Genomic DNA, 24,810 nt, shown 5'->3' on the forward strand with positions numbered 1-24,810 from the left:
TCTCCAGATATTGCCAAATGTCCTGCAAGAAGCAAAATTGTCCCCAGTTGAGAGCTGCTGCATATAGAGCTGCTTCGTTTCTCTTCTGCCTCGTTTTTCTCTCCTGTTACCAATATACCCTTTTATTCTAGTTGTGAAACCAATTGTAACGTGCCTCCATGATACTTGTGAAGTTCTAGTCCCTTTTTAAAGTTAAAATCTCTACTTTATTATTTATTTGTTGCCCTCGTGAACAAATACCCGAAGCTGTTAAGTAGTATTCTTGATCCTCTCCTCACTTGGTCTGTTCTCAATCTTTTAGAGAGAAGAGGAACTTCTGGTCTTATAATTTTATCTGGGCATTTTCTCCATAGCCATCCTTGATTAGAACTTTTAAGTCTCTGCAGTCATGTTCTTCCCAGTCTTTATAATATATAATCTCCAACCATGTCAAGAATTTTCTCTTAACAACAGGAAATCAAATGCTGTTTTGTGATGATTTCTTTCCAAAGAGACATTCATTTCCCTTGCTCCTATCTATTCCAAAACTCCAACTCTCATTTGAAGAAAAAAAATCAGCCTTTTTATCCTTAAGTCTGTGCTTCTTACTTAGATCACAGTAGCCATAATTTCTTCTCAGGGCTCATCTGGACTTTTATTGTTGTTCCTGTGGAGCTATAGATGGACATTTTGCTCAGCAGGTTTGAAAAACCTCAGCAGTCTCTCCTTCACATCCTAGATGGGATATGGGCCAATAAGATGGCACAATGTTCTGTTTGGCTAAAAGGGGGAAAGAAGAGAAAGGAGTGAACTAATATGAGGATTAGTACAGGCATTGGTGAGGTTTGATCAATCTCAGCAGGATCTCCTTCACATCCTGGATGGGATAAGTGGCCCTGAAAAATGGTACCCCTTCCAACTTGCAATAAAGGGAAAAGAAAGAGCTAGTTGCTTGAGGGAATTGTTTTTGTTTTAGGTTGGGGAGATTTGAGCATGTGTATAGACTGAAAAGAAGGAATTCATGAAGGAAAAATAAATTGAATATCTAAGAGGGAGGGGGAAGATCAAGGGATCCAGGGTCCCTGGGAAAATGGAGGGAATAGAAACACTGTCAGAGGCTGAAGGGAAAATAAAGGTAGTTATTTCCTCCTCTGAAACAAGGAGAAGGACAAAGGAATCAGTAACAGCAAAGGAAAGACTGTGAAGTGAGGAGAGGGAAGGTTAGGGAGCCCTTGTGAATAGTTGATCACCATAATGTATTTGTTGAAATCATCTACTAATAGAGTGAAGGTAGATTTCCAGTCTTGGAAATGATGAGTGTTTAGAATAGCTGCTGTGGTGAAGGAAGAATGAAGAAGAGAAGATTGTCTATTGACCAAGGGTTCAGCCAAGGTCAGATAGTGTGTTCTATAATGGATGGATCCAGTCCATTTTGTTATGTGACTTTCAGAAACTTACACACGCGCGTGTGCACACACACACACACACACTCACTCACACACACTCACACACACGGTTGGTTTAACCTAGGCCTGGGAATTGACATGGTGGGAATGGCAGAAGGTCATGGGTCATGGGGCAGAAGGTCATGGGTCTAGTGAGCGCTTGGGAAAACATAACTGAAATGATTGACTTAAGGGAATAGGTAGTTTAAGGCCCAGGAAGGATGATCTACTGGGAGTATTAGAAAGTGTCATAGGGACTTCCCTGGCAGTCCAATGGTTAAGACTCTGCTCTTGCACTTCAGGGAGCACGGGTTCGATCCCTGGTCGGGAAATTCAGATCCCACATGCTACATGGTGCAGCTGAAAAAAGAAAGAAGGCATCAGTATATTTGTAGCCACAATAAGGGTGAAGAACAGGATCCATGAAAGAAATGGAAGGATAGTAGTAGGATGCAGAGAGGAATTTTGGAGTTCAGGATCTTGTAGATAAAATTGTTTCAGGTTATAAGGGAGTCCAAAGTACGGCTGAATAAGTAAAGTAGTACAGCACTAACAATAATGATGCCATTTGTATATCATTTAACTTTGTTTTGTGTAAGGTATCTTATTAACTCCCCACCACAACCTAACGAGGTAGGTAGATTTGCCTCATTTTATAGAGGAACTTACCCAAAATTGCATAGCTAATCAGTGACAGATCCAGGATTAGAACCTAGGTCTATCTGACACCATTGCCCATGCACTTAACCATTATACTACATAGACTTTCCATAGTAAACATAACCATGGGAGGGTCAGGGGCTTTCAAGGGACCTCAGAGATTATTACAATGTTTAAAAAGTAAACCTTGGAATTTAAGAAGTGGAAAAGAACCTTTACTCTATTTGAAGCAATAAGAGGAAAGGTATTTCATTGTGGTATAATAGACAGAGCATAGGATTTGACTGCAATCCTGAGGTGGAATCTCAGGCCTACCACTTACCCGCTAATGGTACCACTTGACCTTAGGCAAGTCATTTAACCTTTGAGCTAGTTCTGTCATCAATAAACTGAAAATGATAGTTAAAATAATGATAATAATAAAAATAGCTTTTAATGTAATTTCACAGCATTAATTTAAGCATTAAGTGTGATAATGTATATTAAAAGTGTGATAATGTATATAACCACTTGTAAATAACTATACAAGTGGTTATTGTCATGGTGATCATTATCTGTCTCTCTGCTTTGTTTCCATGGGAAAGGGCAAGAAGTGCCAACAGACTCAATTGTGCATTCACCTTTGTCCTTTGAACTTTGCTTAACTGGAAGACCAACTGTTTGAAAGAGGAAGAGATGGAAAGAAAGTAAAATATCAGAGTGGATATCACCAACTTCTACCAGCATCATGTTTATTCCCATTTCTACCTATACCACCTAGGAAAAATATGGCCTGTTTCCCAAGGAGCATAAGAATATCTGATAAGAACACTAAAGATTTTTAAATACTGTTGTTTTTCATTTCTATGAAGCTTTCTGTTTGAAAAAAAAAAGAGGCACTCTCAGAAAAGTGAACAAGATTAAGAGGTTTCTTTAAGATTGCTGACTTAATATTTCTATAGGGTCTTTATTTCTTATCTCTTTCTCAGGATAGGCATATGTTAGATGTTACCCAGGTAACATGGGTATATGTTACCAAGCAATTTAAATTTTGTTTCCTGCTATTAGGTATTAATATTAACCGAGGCCTCCTATGCTTGGGAAATGTAATCAGTGCTCTTGGAGATGACAAAAAGGGTGGCTTTGTGCCCTACAGAGATTCCAAGTTGACTCGACTGCTTCAAGGTAAGCCCAAAGTGCCTCTAAAAATAAGAGAGTAACTCAGAATGATAGTGCTGAGAAAGGAAAGATAGAACAGGTAGAAAGCCAGATTTTTGGACTATTACATACAGAGCTGTCTAGTTGATAAACAGGAGAGAGACCTGTTGGCAAGCAGGCTTCTAAGGTAATGGAAAAATGTCTTCATATATGGCTTTGAGAGCCAAAAAATCTGTATGTAGCGTGTCAACTGTACTTAGTACTTTGTACCTGAAAATGAACTTAGTTACTGCCTTTATTACTGCTAATAAGAAGAATTCCCTAAGGAGCTAAGATCTACCTAGAGGGGGCATCCAAAGAAATTTTAATCCTAATAGTGACTCCTAACTTGGCCCAGTAAGGTTTTTTTTGTTTTAACCTGATTAACTGCTGAAGTCACAGTCTCTCTTAAGAACGAGGACACATGCAATAGGATTCTAAACTATATCATTTTATACAACAAAAATCTTAATGTTTTTATATTGACACAATAGAAAACTTGTAGATACTTAAGAATTTTTTTCTTACAGCTCTGAGATTGAAGTCACCAACCAAAACGGACAGTTTTGCTTGCATCCTACTTGTTTGATTTCATTTCCTTCCCTTGTTCTTTTTCAGATTCTCTAGGAGGTAATAGCCACACTCTTATGATAGCCTGTGTGAGTCCTGCTGACTCCAATCTAGAGGAAACATTAAATACTCTTCGCTATGCTGACAGAGCAAGAAAAATCAAGAACAAACCTGTTGTTAATATTGATCCCCAGAGAGCTGAACTTAATCATCTGAAGCAACAGGTAGAAGGAACTTGACATTTGATGGGAAAAATTACAAGTGTGTGAGTGGAATGATAGAGCTCCTATTTCTCAGCTTCTCCTCTACCAGAATTTTAGAGATGTTGGTTAAGCATTATGTTAGTTTGGGGAAATCTTAAAGTAACTCCTATTAACAGGTTTTTGGTCATATTTAAGATTAGGGAGTGGCACTGGAGATTTCACTGATAAAGAAGTGAGCAGTAAGAGATGAGGCAAGAGAGGTAGGCAGGAGTCAGATCCCAAAGGTCCTTATATAACTTGTTAAAGGATTTGGAATTCAACCTGAAAGCTGTAGGGGGCCACTGAAAGATTTAAGTAAGAGGGTAACATGTTGAAATGAGATTACTCTAGCAAGTATATAGAAAGTGGATTAGAGGTGGGCATGACTAGAAGTAAGAAAATAAATTAGGGTATTATAATAACTCAGGTGAGAACTATGGCCTGAACTAAAGACAGTAGCGATAGAGATGAAGAAAGGGGGACAAATTAGAAACAAAAAACAAGGAGGTAGAATGTATAGAGCTTACATATGTGGTGACACATGTGACATGGAAGGGTAGGTAGGGAGAATCAAAGTTGATTTCCAGGTTTCTTGCTTGGACAACTGAATAAATGGTAGTAATAATCGTTGAGTCGGGGAATATAGGAGGAAAAACAGGGTCAGGTAGGGAAATGGAAATGATGAAATTCAGTTTTGGGCATTTTGAATTTGAAGGGCTTGTAGGACATCTAAGTAGAGTTGTTCAAACATGACTGGGTATGTGGGTTTAATGTAGAGAGGTCTGAACTGAAGATACAGATTTGAGAGTCATCAGCATTTAGATGGTATCTGAAGTTATGGAGTGGATGAGATCAAAGAGTGCCCGGCACGTTAAAGGCACTTCCTCAATATTTGCTGAATGAGCAAATGGACAAGAAGAGAGAAGAAGCCTAGCAGAACTCAGGGGTAACAGCAGCATTTAAGGAAGGGGGAAAGGAGTAGAAGACAAGAGAGATGAAGAAGGAGCAAACAGGCAGGAAGAAAATCAGTGGTTCATGGAAGACAAGAGAAGAAAGTTTCAAGGAGGACTACTGAAAGTATAAATTTATAAAGTGTAAAGTAAGATAAGGGTTGAAAGGTGTCCATTGATTTTTTTTTAATCAACAAGGAGTGAGAAGAGGGTCAGGGGAATGATAGGAGCAGATTGCTATGGGATGGACAGTGAATGCTAGATAAGGAAGTAGAGGAAGTTGTTAGGCTCTTCTTTCAAGAAGGCAAGATGAAAGAAGACAATAGCTGGTAGTCAAGGGTCAAGGGATGTAAATCTGTTTGTTTTTAAAATATGGAAGAGACTTGAACATGTGAAAGAACCAGTTGGGAGAGACTAAAACTGAGAATAGGGATGAGTTGATAAGGGGTCATCTCTTAGTTGAGATCCTGAGCACAAATAAAGAGGTCTTTGCTTTAGACAGTAGAAGGGATACTTGCCCCCAAGACTAGAAGAAAAGAGGTTAGGATAGGAAGAATACAGTGACACTAATTTAGAGGAAGAAGAAGGGAAATTGAGCAATTTTCAGCCTGACGATCTTTATCTTCTCAGTGAAGTAGGAGGTAACGTCACCTTCTAAGAGCAAGCAAGCAGATGATGATAGGGTAGAGGGACTGAGGTAACCACAGAAGGCTTAAAATCACGGAAATTGAAGAAGCAGCTGACTAGGAACATGAATTTGTGGTGGTATCAGTATGACTGTGCAGCAGCTCAGTATCTCTGGCAGAGGAGCTGAGAGGGCAGGTGGTTGGGTTGACTCCTTGGGGGGGGGGGGGTCAGGTTTTCTTTGTGTAGCACTCTTCCCAATGGGAATCTAGTGTTTCCCAACTGTCCAGTGTTCACTCCGTCTCTGGCCTTCCTCCTCAGTGATAATAATTACCATTCATTCAATCTGTTGTCTTCCTTCCCCTTATCCTCCTTTATTTCCTTCCCTCTTAGGGTTCACTATAGAAAATATAAATAATTTACCTGTTCACAGAATCATCTCAATTGTAAAATACCTTACTCAGTCCTGCTCCTCTGTTTTCTTTCATGTGTATTACTATTGCCAAAAATGCTCTTTTTCCTGGTCATTTATTTGTTCATCCATTCCAACAATAAATATTTATTGAACACTGTTATGTGCCAGGTACTGTGCTGGGATACATTGTTAAGCAAAGCAGACACAGTTTCTGCGTTCATGGAATTTATTGCCTAGTGGGGGAGACAAACATTAAACACACAATCATACCAACATATCATTATAAACTGGGATAGTGTGCTATAGGGCACTGTGAAAGTATGGAACAGGATCTTCTGTTAAATATCTAATCTGAGAAGGCTTCCCTGAAGTAGTTACATATGAGCTGAGATCTGAGGGACTGAGTAGGAATCATCTATGCAGAAAAGAAAGAAGGGGATTCCAGGAAGAAGAAATAGCATGTGTAGCAAAGTATGATGGGAAACAGCATTGACACTGCAGCCAGGCTGCCTGGGTTCAAATCCTGGCTCTATACCTCACTAGCTATTTACCCAGGGCAAGTTCTCTGTGCCTCAGTTTCCCTATCTGTAAAATGGAAATAATAATAGTACCTGCTTCATAGGGTTTTTGTGAGGGTTAACTGAGTTAATACATGTAAAGCATTTAGAACAGTGCCAGGCATATAGCATGTCTGCAAAGATCTTGAGTTAGGAATACAGTGCATTTGAAGAACTCAGAATGCCAGTGTGGCTAGAGTGGAGAGAGCAAGGAAAGGGTGTTCCAGTCTGAGACTAGAGAAGAAGCAGAGGCCTGATCAACGCCTCATGTACTACGTTAAAAATGATTTTAAGCAAGGTGGCAACATTGATCATTTCCACTTTTAAAAAATGTTATGGCTGCTGTGTGGAAGTGGATTATAGTGGAGCAAAAGTAGACTCATAGAGACCACTTAAGAAGTTACTGCAGTAGTCCAGAGAGAGAAATGGCTTAGAAAGTGATAGAAAGAAGTGACCAGTGGATTAGATAAGGGGGTGAGGGTATGACATCCAGCTTTCTGGCATGTGAAACTGCATATTCACTGACCTAGAGTATACTGAAGAAGGACCAGGTTTGGGATAGCAGAAAACTAGGCAGAAATATTAAGTAGATATTTGAATATAAAGGTTCTAAATTCAGAAAAACTAAGGGGATCTAATAATAGTAATACTCAGCTCCCTGGGCTGATTTGAGGATTAAACAGGATATTATGTCTAAACCATCTTGCGTAGTGTCTGGCTCCAGGGACTAGACTCAGGCCTCAAAGAAGCTCCCTTCCTTTCAGATTTCCTGTCTCACCTTGACATTCATATATGATTATGGTTCAAAAAAAAACCCTTTTATATTCATTATTTAATTTTATCATCATAATAAGCCAGTGAACACAGCAGATATCTTTATTCCCATTTTAAGACACTGGGGTCTAAGAAATGAATATAGGTGGTTCAGGGCAGGCTGATGGAGGAACCAGGTCTCCTGATATCCTGCCCTTGACTTTTCCCACTGTCTCTCCAAGATGGAGCAGTAGTGGCTTATCAAAGAACAGAGAAAGCTCTTCTCCCTGCAGTGGTATAGTAACTCTGATAAGCCTTACTTGCAGGTTGCAAGGGAGAGATAGCTGGATTGGAGGGAACAACGCCCCCCTACCAGCAGTTCCTTCACTGATGGCCAGCAAATCCCCCCTAAGCTTTCTGCCTGAAGGCTCCTTTTCATAAAATGGAGATAAAATACCAGTTTCTCCCTATCAAACAGCCTTGTTCCCTGTAAATGCTTTAGAAATCTATGTGGACCAAGTGAAATCACATGTGTTGTCATGCTTTGGAAATAATGATGTGACAATAAATGTAAAATACTAGTGATATTGCATTAAAAAAAAGGTTCTAAATTCAGAAAGATCTGTGTTTGAGATAAATTTGGGAGTCACCAGTTTATAGATGGTAATTGAAACCATAGTCAGAGATGAGACTTTAAGGAGAGAATAGAAAGTGAGTGAGCTTTGAGGAACTTTATCATTTAAAGGACAGTTGGATCAAAGATGAACTAAGAGACTTAGAAGATCAGCTTGAAGAATAGAAGGAAAAGCAAGAAAGAGTGGCATCTGGTAACCCAAATGCTACCAAACAGTCAAATAAAATGAAGACTGAAAAATGCCCATGGGATGTAGTGACATGCCGATCATTGGTGACATTATCAAGAGTTATTTCAGCGGAATGTTGTGGGCACGAATCAGGTTAGAATAGGTTAAAGAGCAAGTGAGAGAAGAGCAAAAGGAAATGTAGGCAGTGGGTGTAGACTATTCTGTCAAACTTTGTGAAGGAGAGAAATTGGGCAAAAGAGATAGGAAGTGGGATTGGGAAAGGTGCTTTTGTTTTGTTTTGTTTTAAGATGGGAGAGACTTGAATATGTTTTAATCTTAGTAGGAAGGATTCTGTAAAAAGGGAGAAGTCAAAGATATAGAAGAGAGAATGGATAACAAATAGAATAAGATTTTTTTTTAATTTATTTACTTATTTATTTATTTGGCTGCACCGGGTCTTAGTTGCGACACGTGGAATATTTTAGTTGTGGCATTCAGGCTTTTAGTTGTGTCATGTGGGATCTAGTTCCCTGACCAGGAATTGAACCTGGGCCCCTTGCAATGGGAGCATGGAGTCTTAACCACTGGACCACCAGGGAAGTCCCCAGAATAGGATTTATCAGAAGGCAAGAAGACTTGGGATCCAAAGCTCAAGCAGAGCAGCTCCTCTTTTATCATAAGAGGGAATGGAGAGGTTGATTGCACATTCACTCTGGTTTAAGATCCGTCTCCACGAAGCCTCCTTTGGACTATTTTGGGATTTCATTAATTTGCTTCTTCTCAGAACCTTAAAGTACTTAACTATACTTGATGACTAGTATCTTCTGTCTTGTGTTATTTCTTAAATTTTCAGGCCTTAGTCTTGTCTTCATCAACTAGATTGTAAACTGGATAATAAACCACAAGAGTTTATTCTTGTATCCACCCCCCACATTGCGTAGCCCAGTGCTAAGTTTGATTTTTTAAATTATTTATTTATTTATTTATTTTTGGCTGTGTTGGGTCTTTGTTGCTGCGAGCAGGCTTTCTCTAGTTGTGGTGAGCAGGGGCTACTCTTCATTGTGGCATGCAGGCTTCTCATCACGGTGGCTTCTCTTGTTGCAGAACATGGGCTCTAGGCGCACGGGTTTCCGTAGTTGTGGCACACAGGCTCAGTAGTTGTGGCTTGCAGGCTCTCGAGCACAGGCTCAGTAGTTGTGGCACATGGTCTTAGCTGCTCCGTAGCATGTGGGGTCCTCTCGGACCAGGGCTCGAACCCGTGGCCCCTGCACTTGCAGGCAGATTCTTAACCACTGCGCCCCCAGGGAAGTCCCTAAGTTTGATTTTTTTAAAAAAGTAGGTTCTCTGGAACTTCCCTGGTGGTCCAGTGGGTAAGACTCTGTGCTCCCAATGCAGGGGGCCCGGGTTCAATCCCTGGTCAGGGAACTAGATCCCACGTGCCTGCCACAACTAAGAAGTCGGTGTGCTGCAACTAAACATGCCACAGCGAAGATCCCATGTGCCGCAGCTAAGACCTGGTGCAGCCAAAATAAGTAAATATTTTAAAAAATAATAATAATAAAAATAAATTTAAAAAAATAGATTCTCAATAAAAACTCATGAAGATGCTTAGGTAAAAGAGACAACTCATCTTCTAAGTACTAGTTATTCATGTAATGCTGATTGTCCTTTTATCATTGAATCATCAACCATGTTGCTTTCTGTAATACCTTTAGATTTCATAGGTATCAAGTAAGATTACCTGACTACTAATCATGGTAATTTTGCTGATAAGGGATAAGTAACTTTTTTTTTTTTTTTTTTTTTTTTTGCGGTACGCGGGCCTCTCCCTGCTGTGGCCTCTCCCGTTGTGGAGCACAGGCTCTGGACGCGCAGGCTCAGCGGCCATGGCCCTCGGGCCCAGCCGCTCCGCGGCATTTGGGATCCTCCCAATCGGGGCATGAACCCATGTCCCCTGCATCGGCAGGCGGACTCCCAACCACTGCGCCACCAGGGAAGCCCGATAAGTAACTTTTGATTGGTAACTAGCTGACTATTTTTCTTTGCCTGTTCCAGGTACAACAGCTACAGGTCTTGTTGCTGCAAGCCCATGGAGGTACCCTGCCTGGATCTATAAAGTAAGAGTCATAGACTAATTTTAAATGTATATTCTAACAGAGCCTTTTTCTCCTTATGATTGTTTTCCCCTGATAGTCTAAAGTTTCTGGTAGCACTTGGTGTCAAGGTAGGGAACTTAACAAACTTGCTGTCTATTTAGGACTAGCTAGTTAGCTTTGAGACAACCTGGTATAATAGAAAGAGCATAGGTTCTGGCCTCAGAAATTTATTAATTGGAATTCTACTATGAGGAAGAGCTGTCTCTCCCCTCCCACCATTTATTTATTTCATTATGTATTTATAGCCATATAGACTCATGGGTATTTATTTTATTCTATGCATTAACATCCAATACTAGCATTATGTTTTATTGCTTGTTTTATTTGTTGTTTCTGCTTTGTCCACTAGGAGCTCCTTCAGGGTGGCTGTTGTATTCTTTAACACGCTATCAAGTTTTTAAGCATTTCTACCAGATGCTCCACACCCGTCTTCTATTTTCCCTGCCCCAATTCTGGAATCAACCATATGTCCAAGGAGCCCTGGGTTTTCTTTTTTTAATTGGAAAATGGTGTTTAGAAACCAGATCTGGGTGCTAGGTGTGCTCATTGTTACTGAGAAGTCATTACTTCTAGGCCCTCTCAGTGAGTAGAGCTAGGAAATATCTGTATGTATAGTAACCCACACATATATCTATATTTTTATGTCTACCTAACTGTGTATATATTAAAAACCATGATTTTAGACTGATACATCTGATTCCAGTCCAACACTACAAGGCTTATTCTAATCCTCCCGCTCTCCTTATTTATAACTTCTTTCTCCAGCAGTGAAAAACCAGCTCTCATTATCTGCATTCTATTTACTTACTTGTTCAGTTCTAGTATACACGTAAAATAATTTTGGAATTGCTAGCCCATACCCCTGTGAGAAACACTTTTAGGAACTAGATTACAGCATATATGTATAATTCTTTTGTCTTTAGGCTTAGAATATCCAGGCAAGATATTGTTTCCCAGAGTTACTGTTTGTATTCCATTGTGGGTTCCCACTACATCTTGCTTGGTTAGTTTTAATTGTTTGTTTATATTTTGGGTATATGAAGTGTATGTGAAACATTATCGTGGTCTAAGAGTCAGAGTTTTACAAAAAGATATACTCAGAGCAGAGAAATGCAAATCAAAACCAAAATGAGATATCACCATACACCTGTCAGGATGGCTACTATCAAAAACAAAAAATAACAAAAAGTAACAAATGTTGGAAAGGATATGAGGAGGATGTGGAGAAATTAAATTAGAACCTTTGTGCACTGTTGAAAGGATTCTAAAATGGTGTAACTGCTATGGAAAACAGTATGGAGGTTCCTCAGAAAATTAAAAATAGAACTACCATATGATCCAGCAATCACACTTCTGGGTATATATCCGAAAGAATCGAAAACAGGGTCTCAAAGAGATATTTGCATACCCATGTTCATAACAGCACTATTCATAATAGCTAAGAGGGATTTCCCTGGTGGTTCACTGGTTAAGAATCTGCCTTCCAATGCAGGAGACGTGGGTTCGATCACTGGTTGGGGAACTAAGATCCCACATGCTGTGGGGCAACTAAGCCTGCACACTCTGGGGCCTGCGTGCCACAGCTAGAGAGCCCGTGCGCAGCAGCTGCTGAGTCTCCCCGCGCTCTGGAGCCCACACGCCTCAACCAGAGACAAGCCCGCACACCACAACAAAGAGCCCACGTGCTGCAACGAAAGATCCCGCATGCCACAACTAAGACCTGATGCAGCCAAATAAGTAAATAAAGATTTTTTTTAAAGTAGCTAACAGCTTCCCTTGTGGCACAGTGGTTAAGAATCCGCCTGCCAATGCAGGGCACATGGGTTCATGCCCTGGTCCAGGAAGATCCCACATGCCGTGGAGCAACTAAGCCCGTGCGCCACAACTACTGTGCCTGTGCTCTAGAGCCTGCGCGCCACAACTACTGAGCCCGCATACCGCAACTACTGAAGCCCGTGCGCCTAGAGCCCATGCTCCACAACAAGAGAAGCCACCACAATGAGAAGGCTGCGCACCGCAATGAAGAGTAGCCCCTGCTTGCTGCAACTAAAGAAAGCCTGCATGCAGCAATGAAGACCCAATGGAGCCAAAAATAAATAAATAATAAATTTATTAAAAAAAAGAATATAGGAAGGGCTTAAACACCTTCCTATATTCTATAAAAACTAACTAAATAAATAAATAAAAAGTAGCTAAGAAGCAGAAGCAATACAGATGTCCATCAGTGTATGAATGGATAAATAAAATGTGGTATATACATACAACAGAATATTATTCAGCCTTAAAAAGGAAGGAAATCCTATCACATGTTACAACATGAATGAAACTTGAGGGCGTTATGTAAGTGAAATAAGCCAGTCACAAAAAGACAAATACTGTATGATTCCACTTATATAAGGAATTTAAAGTACTTGAATTCATAGAAATGGAAACTAGCATGGTGGTTACCAGGGGCTAGGGGAGGGGGAAAAAGGGAGTTGTTATTTAATGGGTATATAATTTGAGTTTTACAAGATGAAAAAGTTCTGGAGATCTATTTCACAGCAATGTAAATATACTTAATGCTACTCAACTGTACACTTAAAAATGGTTAGGACGGTAAGTTTCATGTTATATGTTTTTTACCACAATTTTTTTAATGTAAATTTATTTATTTATTTTTTCCTGCATTGGGTCTTCATGGCTGCATGTGGGCTTTCTCTAGTTGCGGCAAGCGGGGGCTACTCTTCCTTGCGTTGTGTGGGCTTCTCATTGCGGTGGCTTCTCTTGTTGTGGAGCACGGGCTCTAGGTGCGGGGGCTTCAGTAGTTGTGGCATGCGGGCTCAGTAGTTGTGGCTCACGGGCTCTAGAGCACAAGCTCAGGAGTTGTGGCGCACCGGCTTAGTTCCTCCACGGCATGTGGGAATATTCCCAGACCAGGGATCAAACCCATGTCCCTTGCATTGGCCGACGTATTTTTAACCACTGTGCCAACAGGGAAGTCCCCACAATTTTTAAGAAAAAAAAACCTACAAGAGAACTAGAAGAAAATATAGGCAAAGTTCTGTGTGCACATAGGTGAAGGTAAAGAGCATTAGAAGCAGTGGCACAAAACTAAAATAATAGACTGGGGTGTGTGTGTGGAGAGTTGTTGTATAATGGGTATGGAATTTCAGTTTTACAAGGTGAAAAACTTTTGGAGATCCATTGCACAACAATGTGAATATACTTAACACTGTTGAACTGTACACTTAAAATTTACTGGTTAAGATGGTAAATTTTATGTTATGCTTTTTACCACAATATTTTTAAAATTTTATTGTATTTATTTTTTTAAACAGCAGGTTCTTATTAGTCATCAATTTTATACACATCAGTGTATACATGTCAATCCCAATCACCCAATACAGCACACCACCATCCCCACCCCACCACGGTTTTCCCCCGTTGGTGTCCATACGTCTGTTGTCCACATCTGTGTCTCTATTTCTGCCTTGCAAACGGGTTCATCTGTACCATTTTTCTAGATTCCACGTATATGCGTTAATATACGATATTTGTTTTTCTCTTTCTGACTTACTTCACTCTGTATGACAGTCTCTAGGTCCGTCCACATCTCTACAAGTTACCCAATGTCATTCCTTTTTATGGCTGAGTAATATTCCATTGTATATATGTGCCACATCTTCTTTATCCATTCATCTGTCGATGGGCATTTAGGTTGCTTCCATGACCTGGCTATTGTAAATAGTGCTGCAGTGAACATTGGGGTACATGTGTCTTTTTGAATTATGGTTTTCTCTGGGTATATGCCCAGTAGTAAGATTGCTGGATCATATGGTAATTCTATTTTTAGTTTTTTAAGGAACCTCCATTACTGTTCTCCATAGTGGCTGTATCAATTTACATCCCCACCAACAGTGCAAGAGGGTTCCCATTTCTCCACCCCCTTTCCAGCATTTGTTGTTTGTAGAGTTCCTGATAATGCCCATTCTAACTGGTGTGAGGTGATACCTCGTTGTAATTTTGATTTGCATTTCTCTGATGATAAGTGATGTTGAGCAGCTTTTCATGTGCCTTTTGGCCATCTGTATGTCTTATTTGGAGAAATGCCTACTTAGGTCTTCTGCCCATGTTTTGATAGGGTTGTTAGTTTTTTTTTAATATTGAGCTTCATGAGCTGTTTATATATTTTGGAGATTAATCCTTTGTCCATTGATTCATTCACAAATATTTTCTCCCATTCTGAGGGTTGTCTTTTCCTCTCATTTATAGTTTCCTTTGCTGTGCAAAAGCTTTTAAGTTTCATTAGGCCCTGTTTGTTTGTTTGTTTTTATTTTCATTACTCTAGGAAATGGGTCAAAAAAGATCTTGCTGTGATTTATGTCAAAGAGTGTTCTTCCTGTGTTTTCGTCTAAGAGTTTTATAGTGTCAGGTCTTACATTTAGGTCTTTAATCCACTTTGAGTTTATTTTTGTGTATGGTGTTAAGGAGTGTTCTAATTTCATTCTTTTACATATAGCTGTTCAGTTTTCCCAGCACTGCTTATTGAAGAGACTGTCTTTTCTCCATTGTATATCCTTGCCTCCTTTGTCATAGATTAGTTGACCATAGGTGCGTGGGTTTATCACTGGGCTTTCTATCCTGTTCCACTGATCTGTATTTCTGTTTTTGTGCCAGTACCATATTGTCTTGATTACTGTAAATTTGTAGTATAGTCTGAAGTCGGGGGGTCTGATTCCTCCAGCTCCAGTTTTTTTCCCTCAAGACTTCTTTGGCTATTCGGGGTCTTTTGTGTTTCCATATAAATTGTGAAATTTTTTGTTCTAGTTCTGTGAGAAATGCCAGTGGTAGTTTGATAGGGATTGCAATGAATCTGTAGATTGCTTTGAGTAGTATACTTATTTTCACAATATTGATTCTTCCAATCCAAGAACATGGTATATCTCTCCATCTGTTTGTGTTGTCTTTGATTTCTTTCATCAGTCTCTTATAGTTTTCTGAATACAGGTCTTTTACCTCCTTAGGTAGATTGATTCCTAGGTATTTTATTCTTTTTGTTGCAATGGTTGGTGAATGGGATTGTTTCCTTAATTTCTCTTTCTGATCTTTCGTTGTTAGTGTATAGGAATGCAAGGGATTTCTGTGCATTAATTTTATATCGTGCAACTTTACCAAATTCATTGATTAGCTCTAGTAGTTTTATGGTGGCATCTTTAGGATACTCTATGTATAGTATCTTGTCACCTGCAAACAGTGACAGTTTTACTTCTTCTTTTCCAATTTGTATTCCTTTTTTTTCTTTTTCTTCTCTGATTGCCATGGCTAGGACTTCTGAAACTATGTTGAATAATAGTGGCGAGAGTGGACATCCTTGTCTTTTTCCTGATCTTAGAGGAAATGCTTTCAGTTTTTCAGCATTGAGAATGTTTGCTGTGGGTTTGTCGTATATGGCCTTTATTATGTTGAGGTAAGTTCCCTCTAGGCCCACTCTCTGGAGAGTTTTTATGATAAATGGGTGTTGAATTTTGTCAAAGCTTTCTCTGCATCTATTGAGATGATCAAATGGTTTTTATTCTTCAATTTGTTAATATGGTGTATCACATTGATTGATTTGGTATATTGAAGAATCCTTGCATCCTGGGATAAATCCCCCTTGGTCATGGTGTATGATCCTTTTAATTTGTTGTTGGATTCTGTCTGCTAGTATTTTGTTGAGGATTTTTGCATCTATCTTCATCAGTGATATTGGTCTGTAATTGTCTTTGTGACATCTTTGTCTGGCTTTGGTATCAGGCTGTTGGTGGCCTCATAGAATGAGTTTCAGAGTCTTCCTTCCTCTGCAGTTTTTTCGAAGAGTTCGGGAGGGGTAGGTGTTAGCTCTTCTCTAAATGTTTGATAGAATTCACCTGTGAAGCCATCTGGTCCTAGACTTTTGTTTGTTGGAAGATTTTTAATCACAGTTTCAATTTTATTACTTGTGATTGGTCTGTTCATACTTTCTATTTCTTCCTGGTTCAGTCTCAGAAGGTTATACCTTTCTAAGAATTTGGCCATTTCTTCCAGGTTGTCCATTTTATTGGCATAGAGTTGCTTGTAGTAGTCTCTTATGATGCTTTGTATTTCTGTGGTGTCTGTTGTAACTTCTCCTTTTTCATTTCTAATTTTATTGATTTGAGTCCTCTCCCTCTTTTTCTTGATGAGTCTGGCTAAAGGTTTATCAATTTGTTTATCTTCTCAAAGAATCAGCTTTTAGTTTTATTGATCTTTGCTATTGTTTTCTTTGTTTCTATTTCATTTATTTCTGCTCTGAGCTTTATGATTTCTTTCCTTCTACTAACTTTGGGTTTTGTTTTCTATTTCTCTAGTTCCTTTAGGTGTAACGTTAGATTGATTATTTGACATTTTTCTTGTTTCTTCAGGTAGGATTGTATTGCTATAAACTTCCCTCTTAAAACAGCTTTTGCTGCATCCCATAGGTTTTGGATTGTCGTGTTTTCATTGTCATTTGTCTCTAGGTATTTTTTGATTTCCTCTTTTATTTCTTCAGTGATCTCTTGGTTATGTAGTAATGTATTGTTTAGCCTCCATGTGTTTGTGTTTTTTACCTTTTTTCTCTGTAATTTATTTCTAATATGATTTCAGTTTTCTTAAATTTACCAAGGCTTGATTTGTGACCCAAGATGTGCTTTATCCTGGAAAATGTTCCATGTGCAATTGAGAAGAAAGTGTAGTCTGCTGTTTTCGGATGGAATGTCCTGTAAATATCAATTAAATCTATCTGGTTTATTGTGTCATTTAAAGCTTGTGTTTCCTTATTAATTTTCATTTTGGTTGATTTGTCAATTGGTGAAAGTGGGGTGTTAAAGTCCCCTACTATTATTGTGTTACTGTCGATTTCCCCTTTTATGGCTGTTAGCATTTGCCTTATGTATTGAGGTGCTCCTATGTTGCGTGCATAAATATTTACACTTGTTATATCTTCTTGGATTGATCCCTTGAACATTATGTAGCGTCCTTCTTTGTCTCTTGTAATAGTCTTTATTTTAAAGTCTATTTTGTCTGATATGAGAATTGCTACTCCAGCTTTCTTTTGGTTTCCATTTTCATCGAATATCTTTTTCCATCCCCTCACTTTCAGTCTGTATGTGTCCCTAGGTCTGAAGGTGGTCTCTTGGAGACAGCATATATACGGGTCTTCCTTTTGCATCCATTCTGCCAGTCTATGTCTTTTGGTTGGAGCATTTAATCCATTTATATTTAAGGTAATTATTGATATGTATGTTCCTATTACCATCTTCTTAATTGTTTTGTGTCTGTTATTGTAGGTCTTTTCCTTCTCTTGTGGTTCGTGCCTAGAGATGTTCCTTTAGGATTTGCTGTAAAGCTGGTTTGGTGATGCTGAATTCTCTTAGCTTTTGCTTGTCTGGAAAGGTTTTAATTTCTCTGTCGAATCTGAATGAAATCCTTGCTGGGTAGAGTAATCTTGGTTGTAGTTTTTTCCCTTTCATCACTTTAAATATGTCCTGCCACTCCCTTCTGGCTTGCAGAGTTTCTGCTGAAGGATCAGCTGGTAACCTTATGGGGATTCCCTTGTATGTTATTTGTTTCTTTTCCCTTGCTGCTTTTAATGTTTTTTCTTTTTATTTAATATTTGATAGTTTGATTAATATGTGCCTTGGCATGTTTCTCATTGGATTTTTCCTCTGTGGGACTCTCTACGCTTCCTGGACTTGATTGACTATTTCCTTTCCCATATTAGGGAAGTTTTCAACTATAATCTCTTCAAATATTTTCTCAATCCCTTTCTTTTTCTCTTCTTCTTCTGGGACCCCTATAATTTGAATGTTGGTACGTTTAATGTTGTCCCAGCGGTCTCTAAGACTGTCCTCAATTCTTTTCATTCTTTTTTCTTTATTCTGCTCTGTGGTAGTTATTTCCACTATTTTATCTTCCAGGTCACTTATCTGTTCTTCTACCTCAGTTATTCTGCTATTGATTCCTTCTAGAAATTTTTTTAAAATATAAATTTATTTATTTTTGGCTGCCCTGAGTCTTCGTTGCTGCACACGGGCTTTCTGTAGTTGTGGCGAGCAGGGGTTACTCTTTGTTGCGGTGCGCAGGCTTCTCATTGCAGTGTCTTCTCTTGTTGCGGAACACAGGCCCTAGGTGCACGGGCTTCAGTAGTTGTGGTGCGCAGGCTCAGTAGTTGTGGCTCATGGGCTCTAGAGCTCATGCTCAGCAGTTGTGGCGCACGGGTTTAATTGCTCCGCAGCATGTGGGATCTTCCCAGACCAGGGCTCGAACCTGTGTCCCCTGCCTTGGCAGGCGGATTCTTAACCACTGCACCATCAGGGAAGCCCCTAGAGAATTTTTAATTTCATTTTTTGTGTTGTTCGTCATCGTTTGTTTGCTCTTTAGTTCTTCTACGTCCTCGTTAAACGTTTCTTGTATTTTCTCCATTCTGTTTCCATGATTTTGGATCATCTTTACTATCCTTACTCTGAATTCTTTTTCAGGTAGACTGTCTTTTTCCTCTTCATTTGTTTCGTCTGGTGGGTTTTTACCTTGCTCCTTCATCTGCTGCTTGTTTCTCTGTCTTCTCATTTTGCTTAACTTACTGTGTTTGGGGTTTTTTTGCAGGCTGCCGGTTTGTAGTTCCCGTTGTTTTTGGTGTCTGCCCCCAGTGGTTAAGGTTTGTTCAGTGGGTTGTGTAGGTTTCCTGGTGGAAGGAACTGGTGCCTGTGTTCTGGTGGATGAGGTTGGATCTTGTCTTTCTGATGGGCAGGACTGCATCTTGTGGTGTGTTTTGGAGTATCTGTGAACTTAGTATGATTTTAGGCAACCTCTCTGCTAATGGGTGGGGTTGTGTTCCTGTCTTGCTAGTTGTTTGGCATGGGGTATCCAGCACTGGAGCTTGCTGGTTGTTGAGTGGAGCTGGGTCTTAGCATTGAGACAGAGATCTCTTGGAGAGCTCGTGCCAATTGATATTACGAGGTCTCTGGTGGTCCAGTGTCCTGAACTCAGCTCTCCCACCTCAGAGGCTCAGGCCTGACACCCAGCCGGAGCACCCAGACCCTGTCAGCCACACGGCTGGAGTGCCTTTAGAATTGGGGAAGCTGGCCTGCAGTGGCTCTCCTTCTGCACTGCACATTAGAATCAGCTGCTCCTTCCTTGTTTTGCCCCTAAGGCAGTGTTCCACAGGGAAAAACACTGGCCTTGAAAATAGTCACAGCTCTGAGATGACCTTTTTTTTCCCCTTTGTGCTTAGTTGGGATTCACTTGCTCACAGGGGCCATGTGCAGAGGCCTCTCACCTGGCTCTTCTGACTGGAGTTCCTAGTGCAGAATGGCTGCCACCAACACCTCAGCTCAGGCAGGCCAAAAAATTACTCTTTATGTAGTAAAAAGTTTATCCATCATTTTTTTATTGCCTCCAGATTTTTTAGCCTCTAGATTTATTGAGATATAATTTACATACCATTAAATTAACTAATTTTAAGTGTACAATTCAATGGTTTTTAGTAAACTTACAGAGTTGTACAACTATCACCACAATCCAATTTTGGAACATTTCCGTCACCCCAGAAAGATCCCTTGTGCCCATTTGCACTCACTCCTGTTCCCACTCCCAGCCCCAGGCAATCACTAATCTGCTGTCTTTTTCTACACAATTTGCCTATTGTGGACATTTCATGTATGTGGAATCTTACAGTATGTGGACTTTTTGTCTGGCTTCTTTCATCTATAATGTTTCTGAGATTATCAGTACTTCATTCCTTTTCATTGCTAAATAGTATTCCGTTGTCTGGATATACCACATTTTGTCTATCCATTTACCAGTTCATGGACTTTTGGGTTGTTTCAACTTTGTGAATATTATGAATTATGCTTCCATGAATATTCACTTGCAAGTTTTTGTATGGACATATGTTTTTTATTGGGTAGATACCTAGAAGTGGAATTTCTGGGTCATATGTTTAACTTTTAAAGAAACTGCCAAACTTTTCCAAAGTCGCTACACTGTTTACATTCTCCTCATGTTTCTGGATTTTGCTTCATAGTTAAGAAGCTTTCTCTATGCCAAGATTAAAGAGGAAATCACCCATGTTTTCTTCTAGTACTTGTGTTGGTTTTATTTTTTACATTTCATTTTTCCATTTGGAGTTTATACTTGTGTTTGGTGTGGACCTATTTTCTTTTAATATCCTTATTTTCAATAACTCAATCATTTTTTCTGATTATAAAAGTGATACCTTGCTTCTTATAGAACATTTAGAAAAGTATAAAGAATAAATCTTAAAATTTGTCATAGTTTTATCTCCCAGAAATGACTGCCCTTCTCTTTGTAACTCTCCCTCTTTGGGTCATTTAATCTTGGTTTCCTGATATTTTTTAAATGTTGGATAAAGGAACTGAGGAAAGCTTGGATCTCTTAAAGGGTCTCCTAAAGACCTGTTCTAGTATAGCCAGTTTAGAAGCAATTGACCCATCTTTTCTTTCAATTTAGCCAGACCTGTTTCATGTAAGACAAGACTAATGAAAACCATTCCAGACTTCCAACTACCTAGAATATCCTATAGGATATAGTTTTAGCTACAAAAGTAACAGATACTAAGAAACAGTTGATGAATGAAACAATGTAACTCAATTGTTCAATGTTTTACAGAGAAATAAAGATGCTACTTTTCTCAAAAATGTATATTTATATCTTTAGAGACATTTCTTAAGGCTTTTTACAAAATGTACAGTTTATATACATGATTTTTTTTTGCTTTTTTCCTTAGGTTATATTCTTTTCTTTGTGAATGTGTGTCATTGAAGCTTTTGTATAGATTTTCTGCACGTGTTTGTCAATTTTCACATGCTCAACTGAGGAATCCTACTAGCATTGGCAATTAAATAGCATCTGAAAGAGGAAACATTGGTTTACATTGTATTTTCCCCGGTTTAGAGAAACCTTGGAAATTTTTAGAGGAAAAAAACTATTGAGTTAAAAGTATCATTACTTTGGAGCTTGTCAACTTGCATGAACGATGCATGGAAGTTTTCAGTTTAATAACAATAAAGAAATCAGAGCAATCTAAACTAACACTAAATTTACTCATAGTTTATTTTTATAATCCACAATTGAACATTCCTTCATAAGAGTTCTAGTAAATTCTCAAGAGTGTAATGAAACCCTATGAGTGGCCTTGCTCTTAACTTTTGATAAAGAACATGCTAAGATCTTCTATAAGACTTCATGGAAATCTTAAACTGGGTGAGAGGGCATCTATTCCTGAAATCCTTTTCTGTCCTTTCTTGAGATTGAGAACAGCTGTTCCCTGTCCTTTTTTTCTCTTTATTATATCCTTGACAACTATTCATTTTCCCCTTCCGTTTCCTTCAGATCAAATCTTCATGTTTCTTCTGATCTTTTTTTGCCAGTCCTATTTTCTAGTCTTTTGAGCAATTAATCCCAGTGGATTACAAAAAAAGCAAATCAAAACTGCTTCTTATTGATCTGTTTCAGTAGTCTGGAACTGATAGGAAGTAATCTGCATAAATGCCAAACGTTCTTTGAAGCTATTTCTGTCCCTTCCACTCCTATTTGAAATGACTACTATTGTTGCCACCACCCACTCTAAGCCATTAAAAATTGATAGACAAATGAACAGGAGGCTGTGGGTCATCAGTTTGAAGGGAGGCAAGCATTTAGAAGGGAGCACTTGTTTATGGAGAGTTGTGAAATGTGTTCTTAGTGGCCACAGGTCATCATTTCAACTTTTTCACTCCTTAAATGCTATTTCCCTAACTTTACAGCAAATAGGTAATTGACTTATGTTGATTAGCTTAAATTTTGACCCTTAGCAGTGTCACTTCTACCTCCCCCATACCTCTTCCTTCTCTAGTTCCCTAATCTTTAATGAGGGATTGAGAATGAGAAGCGGGAGAGAACATGTATCTTAGCTATTAGTTAGCCTTTACTTCTTACCTACATAGCATAAATAGATCTTAAACCAAGATCCTAAACCTAGAGGTTAGTCATTCTTGTTGCAACCATTTCTTGCTCTGAATTATTACCTTCCTCCAAACCATTAATTTAAAGTAGTTCAGGCATACATTTTTATTTATCCAATATACTACCTGGCTGGAAGTATACATTGGAATGAACGCTTTTTCTAGACTTCTGGGGGGTAATTTTAAACCAATCCCACCCTAAGGCCTATGGGATATATATTTTTATCCACCTTTGATATAACTGTTATCAATCGGGAACTTTTCTTTTCTTTTTTTTTTTTGGCTGCATTGGGTCTTCACTGCTGTGCATGGGCTTTTCTCTAGTTGTGGCAAGCGAGGGCTACTGTTCATTGCAGTGCATGGGCCTCTCATTGCGGTGGCTTCTCTTGTTGCGGAGCACGGGCTCTAGGCATGCAGGCTTCAGTAGTTGCAGCACACAGCCTCAGTAGTTGCGTCACACAGACCCTAAAGTACGCGAGCTTCAGTAGTTGCAGTGCGTGGGCTCAGTAGTTGTGGCACGTGGGCTCTAGGACATGCAGGCTTCAGTAGTTGTGGCACGTGGGCTCAGCAGTTGTGGCTCGCAGGCTCTAGAGTGCAGACTCAGTAGTTGTGGCACATTGGCTTAGTTGCTCCGCGGCATGTGGGATCTTCCCGGACCAGGGATCGAACCCGCGTCCCCTGCATTGGCAGGCATATTCTTAACCACTGTGCTACCAGGGAAGTCCACAAGTACTTTTCTAATATGTTACTTTCTTTGTCTTAGTGTGGAACCATCAGAGAATCTACAATCCCTAATGGAGAAGAATCAGTCACTGGTAGAGGAGAATGAAAAATTAAGTCGTGGTCTAAGTGAGGCTGCTGGTCAGACAGCCCAGATGTTGGAGAGGATCATTTTGGTGAGGCTTCAAGACTAAACCACTACCAGTCTGGACATTTACTAACTTTAGTTTCTGAAATACTTAACATGCTTCTCATTATGAGAGACAAGTTACATGGAAAGAAATGAATTAATATTACCATATCCTCCCTGAAGCCCCCTCCAGGGAAAATCCAAGAACGTTTAATCAAACATACAGAAAAATTGAAAGACTTATACCGTGAACACATATATATCTACCACAAAGAATCTACATGAAGCCCATTTTAAAATGGATTTGTTCTAAAATATCAGAGAGGAATGAACCAGGTCCTTCTGTCACCTTAAGTTCTGCCTAATCATCCATAATACCAAGTAATTCTCCTCACTAAGATTTTAGTTCCTTTCTATCTCCCTTCCCGTAATGTCACATTTCATATCCCATCCTAACAGCTGCCATGGAGAGAGAAAACATCTGGAAAATTAATTTTAACTCCTTTTACATATGGTTAATTTTCAAATAGTGGATCACTATGTAACTGACTACACCAGTTCTGTGTCCTACTACATGTGTGATAGTACCCTCCTGGATCAGTGTGTGCGGGCTCTGTCACTAACATTGTTCTACTAGTCTAAATACAACTCAATATTTGATAGCACAGCGATTGCCAGAAGTAAAAATGAGTTTCCACCAAAATGTAATTGACCATCTGTAATTTATACACCTTCACGAATCAGTGTACTCCAGTCAAGGAAGAGTAACCTGCTTAAAGATTTCTTTAAAGGGGGCCAAATCCTAGGTCCATTGTAATGTCCATTACTAGCAGAAGGGTGAAAATGGGATCTAGGGGATTTTTTTATATACAGATTTCTATCTCCAGTGCTACATTTTATGTCTTTGAAGTAACTCTAGAAGCTGTGCTTCACATGTGAGTGTGGCTCACATAACAGACAGTACTTGTTATTCTAGCCGTGTACCCATCTGACCTTTATAAGGTTGTTACAATGGCTGCCCAATAGGTTTATTGTTTGATGTCTTGTCAGAACTTCATAACGAGCACAACAGTTTTGTCCTATATAAACTGTCCTTCCCAAATCTGTTGCAGCATCTAGCATGTTACAGATACTGTGACTGAAATAAAATGGAAAATATCAGTAACCCTTCCCAAAATGTAGCTGCCTCTCTGCCATTTCTTCTTCTCTGCCATCATTCTTATGCCTCATCTTTTTCTTGCTTTCTTTTGCTAAAACTAGTCTACCATATAACATAGTGTAACTTGAAAAAACCCTCAGCTCATATTCAATGTGAGGCCCTTTTATGTTTTAAATGTCCTTATGGTGGGGCTAGGGAACAGTGTAGTGTAGGAGGCAGTTTTAAAGCAAGTGGGTTTTTTGCAAACAGCAGGGCGTAGCATGCCAGGAAGTATTGCTTTTTCCCCCAGTTGCAAAGTTCTCTATGGAATTAAGGCTTCACGCTCCACCCTATAGTCTGAGCTTCATGGCAAGCATAAGACCCAGCTGCTTGGATGCTATTTTTAGTAGCTCATGTTGACTGAAGGGCTAATTTCCATGACTGTTAAAAAAACACATTTCTTGCTAAATAACCAAAGTCCACTAAATCCTCTATTACAGCAAAGGAGTTA

General features: G+C 39.3%; 1 protein-coding gene across 4 annotated transcripts in view; it reads left to right on the top strand.

The window, feature by feature from the left end:
• Positions 1-24,810, top strand: part of KIF4A (kinesin family member 4A) — a 127,906-nt gene that overhangs the window by 48,593 nt on the left and 54,503 nt on the right. For all 4 annotated transcript variants that reach the window (XM_049704577.1, XM_049704578.1, XM_004275779.4 and 1 more), the window contains exons 8-11: positions 3,132-3,248; positions 3,879-4,054; positions 10,230-10,291; positions 23,075-23,207. In XM_049704577.1, coding sequence (XP_049560534.1) covers positions 3,132-3,248; positions 3,879-4,054; positions 10,230-10,291; positions 23,075-23,207 — 488 coding nt within the window. The remainder of the gene's footprint in view (positions 1-3,131; positions 3,249-3,878; positions 4,055-10,229; positions 10,292-23,074; positions 23,208-24,810) is intronic.

Source organism: Orcinus orca, chromosome X, assembly GCF_937001465.1.
Source record: "Orcinus orca chromosome X, mOrcOrc1.1, whole genome shotgun sequence".
In the NCBI taxonomy this organism is placed as follows: Eukaryota; Metazoa; Chordata; class Mammalia; order Artiodactyla; family Delphinidae; genus Orcinus; species Orcinus orca.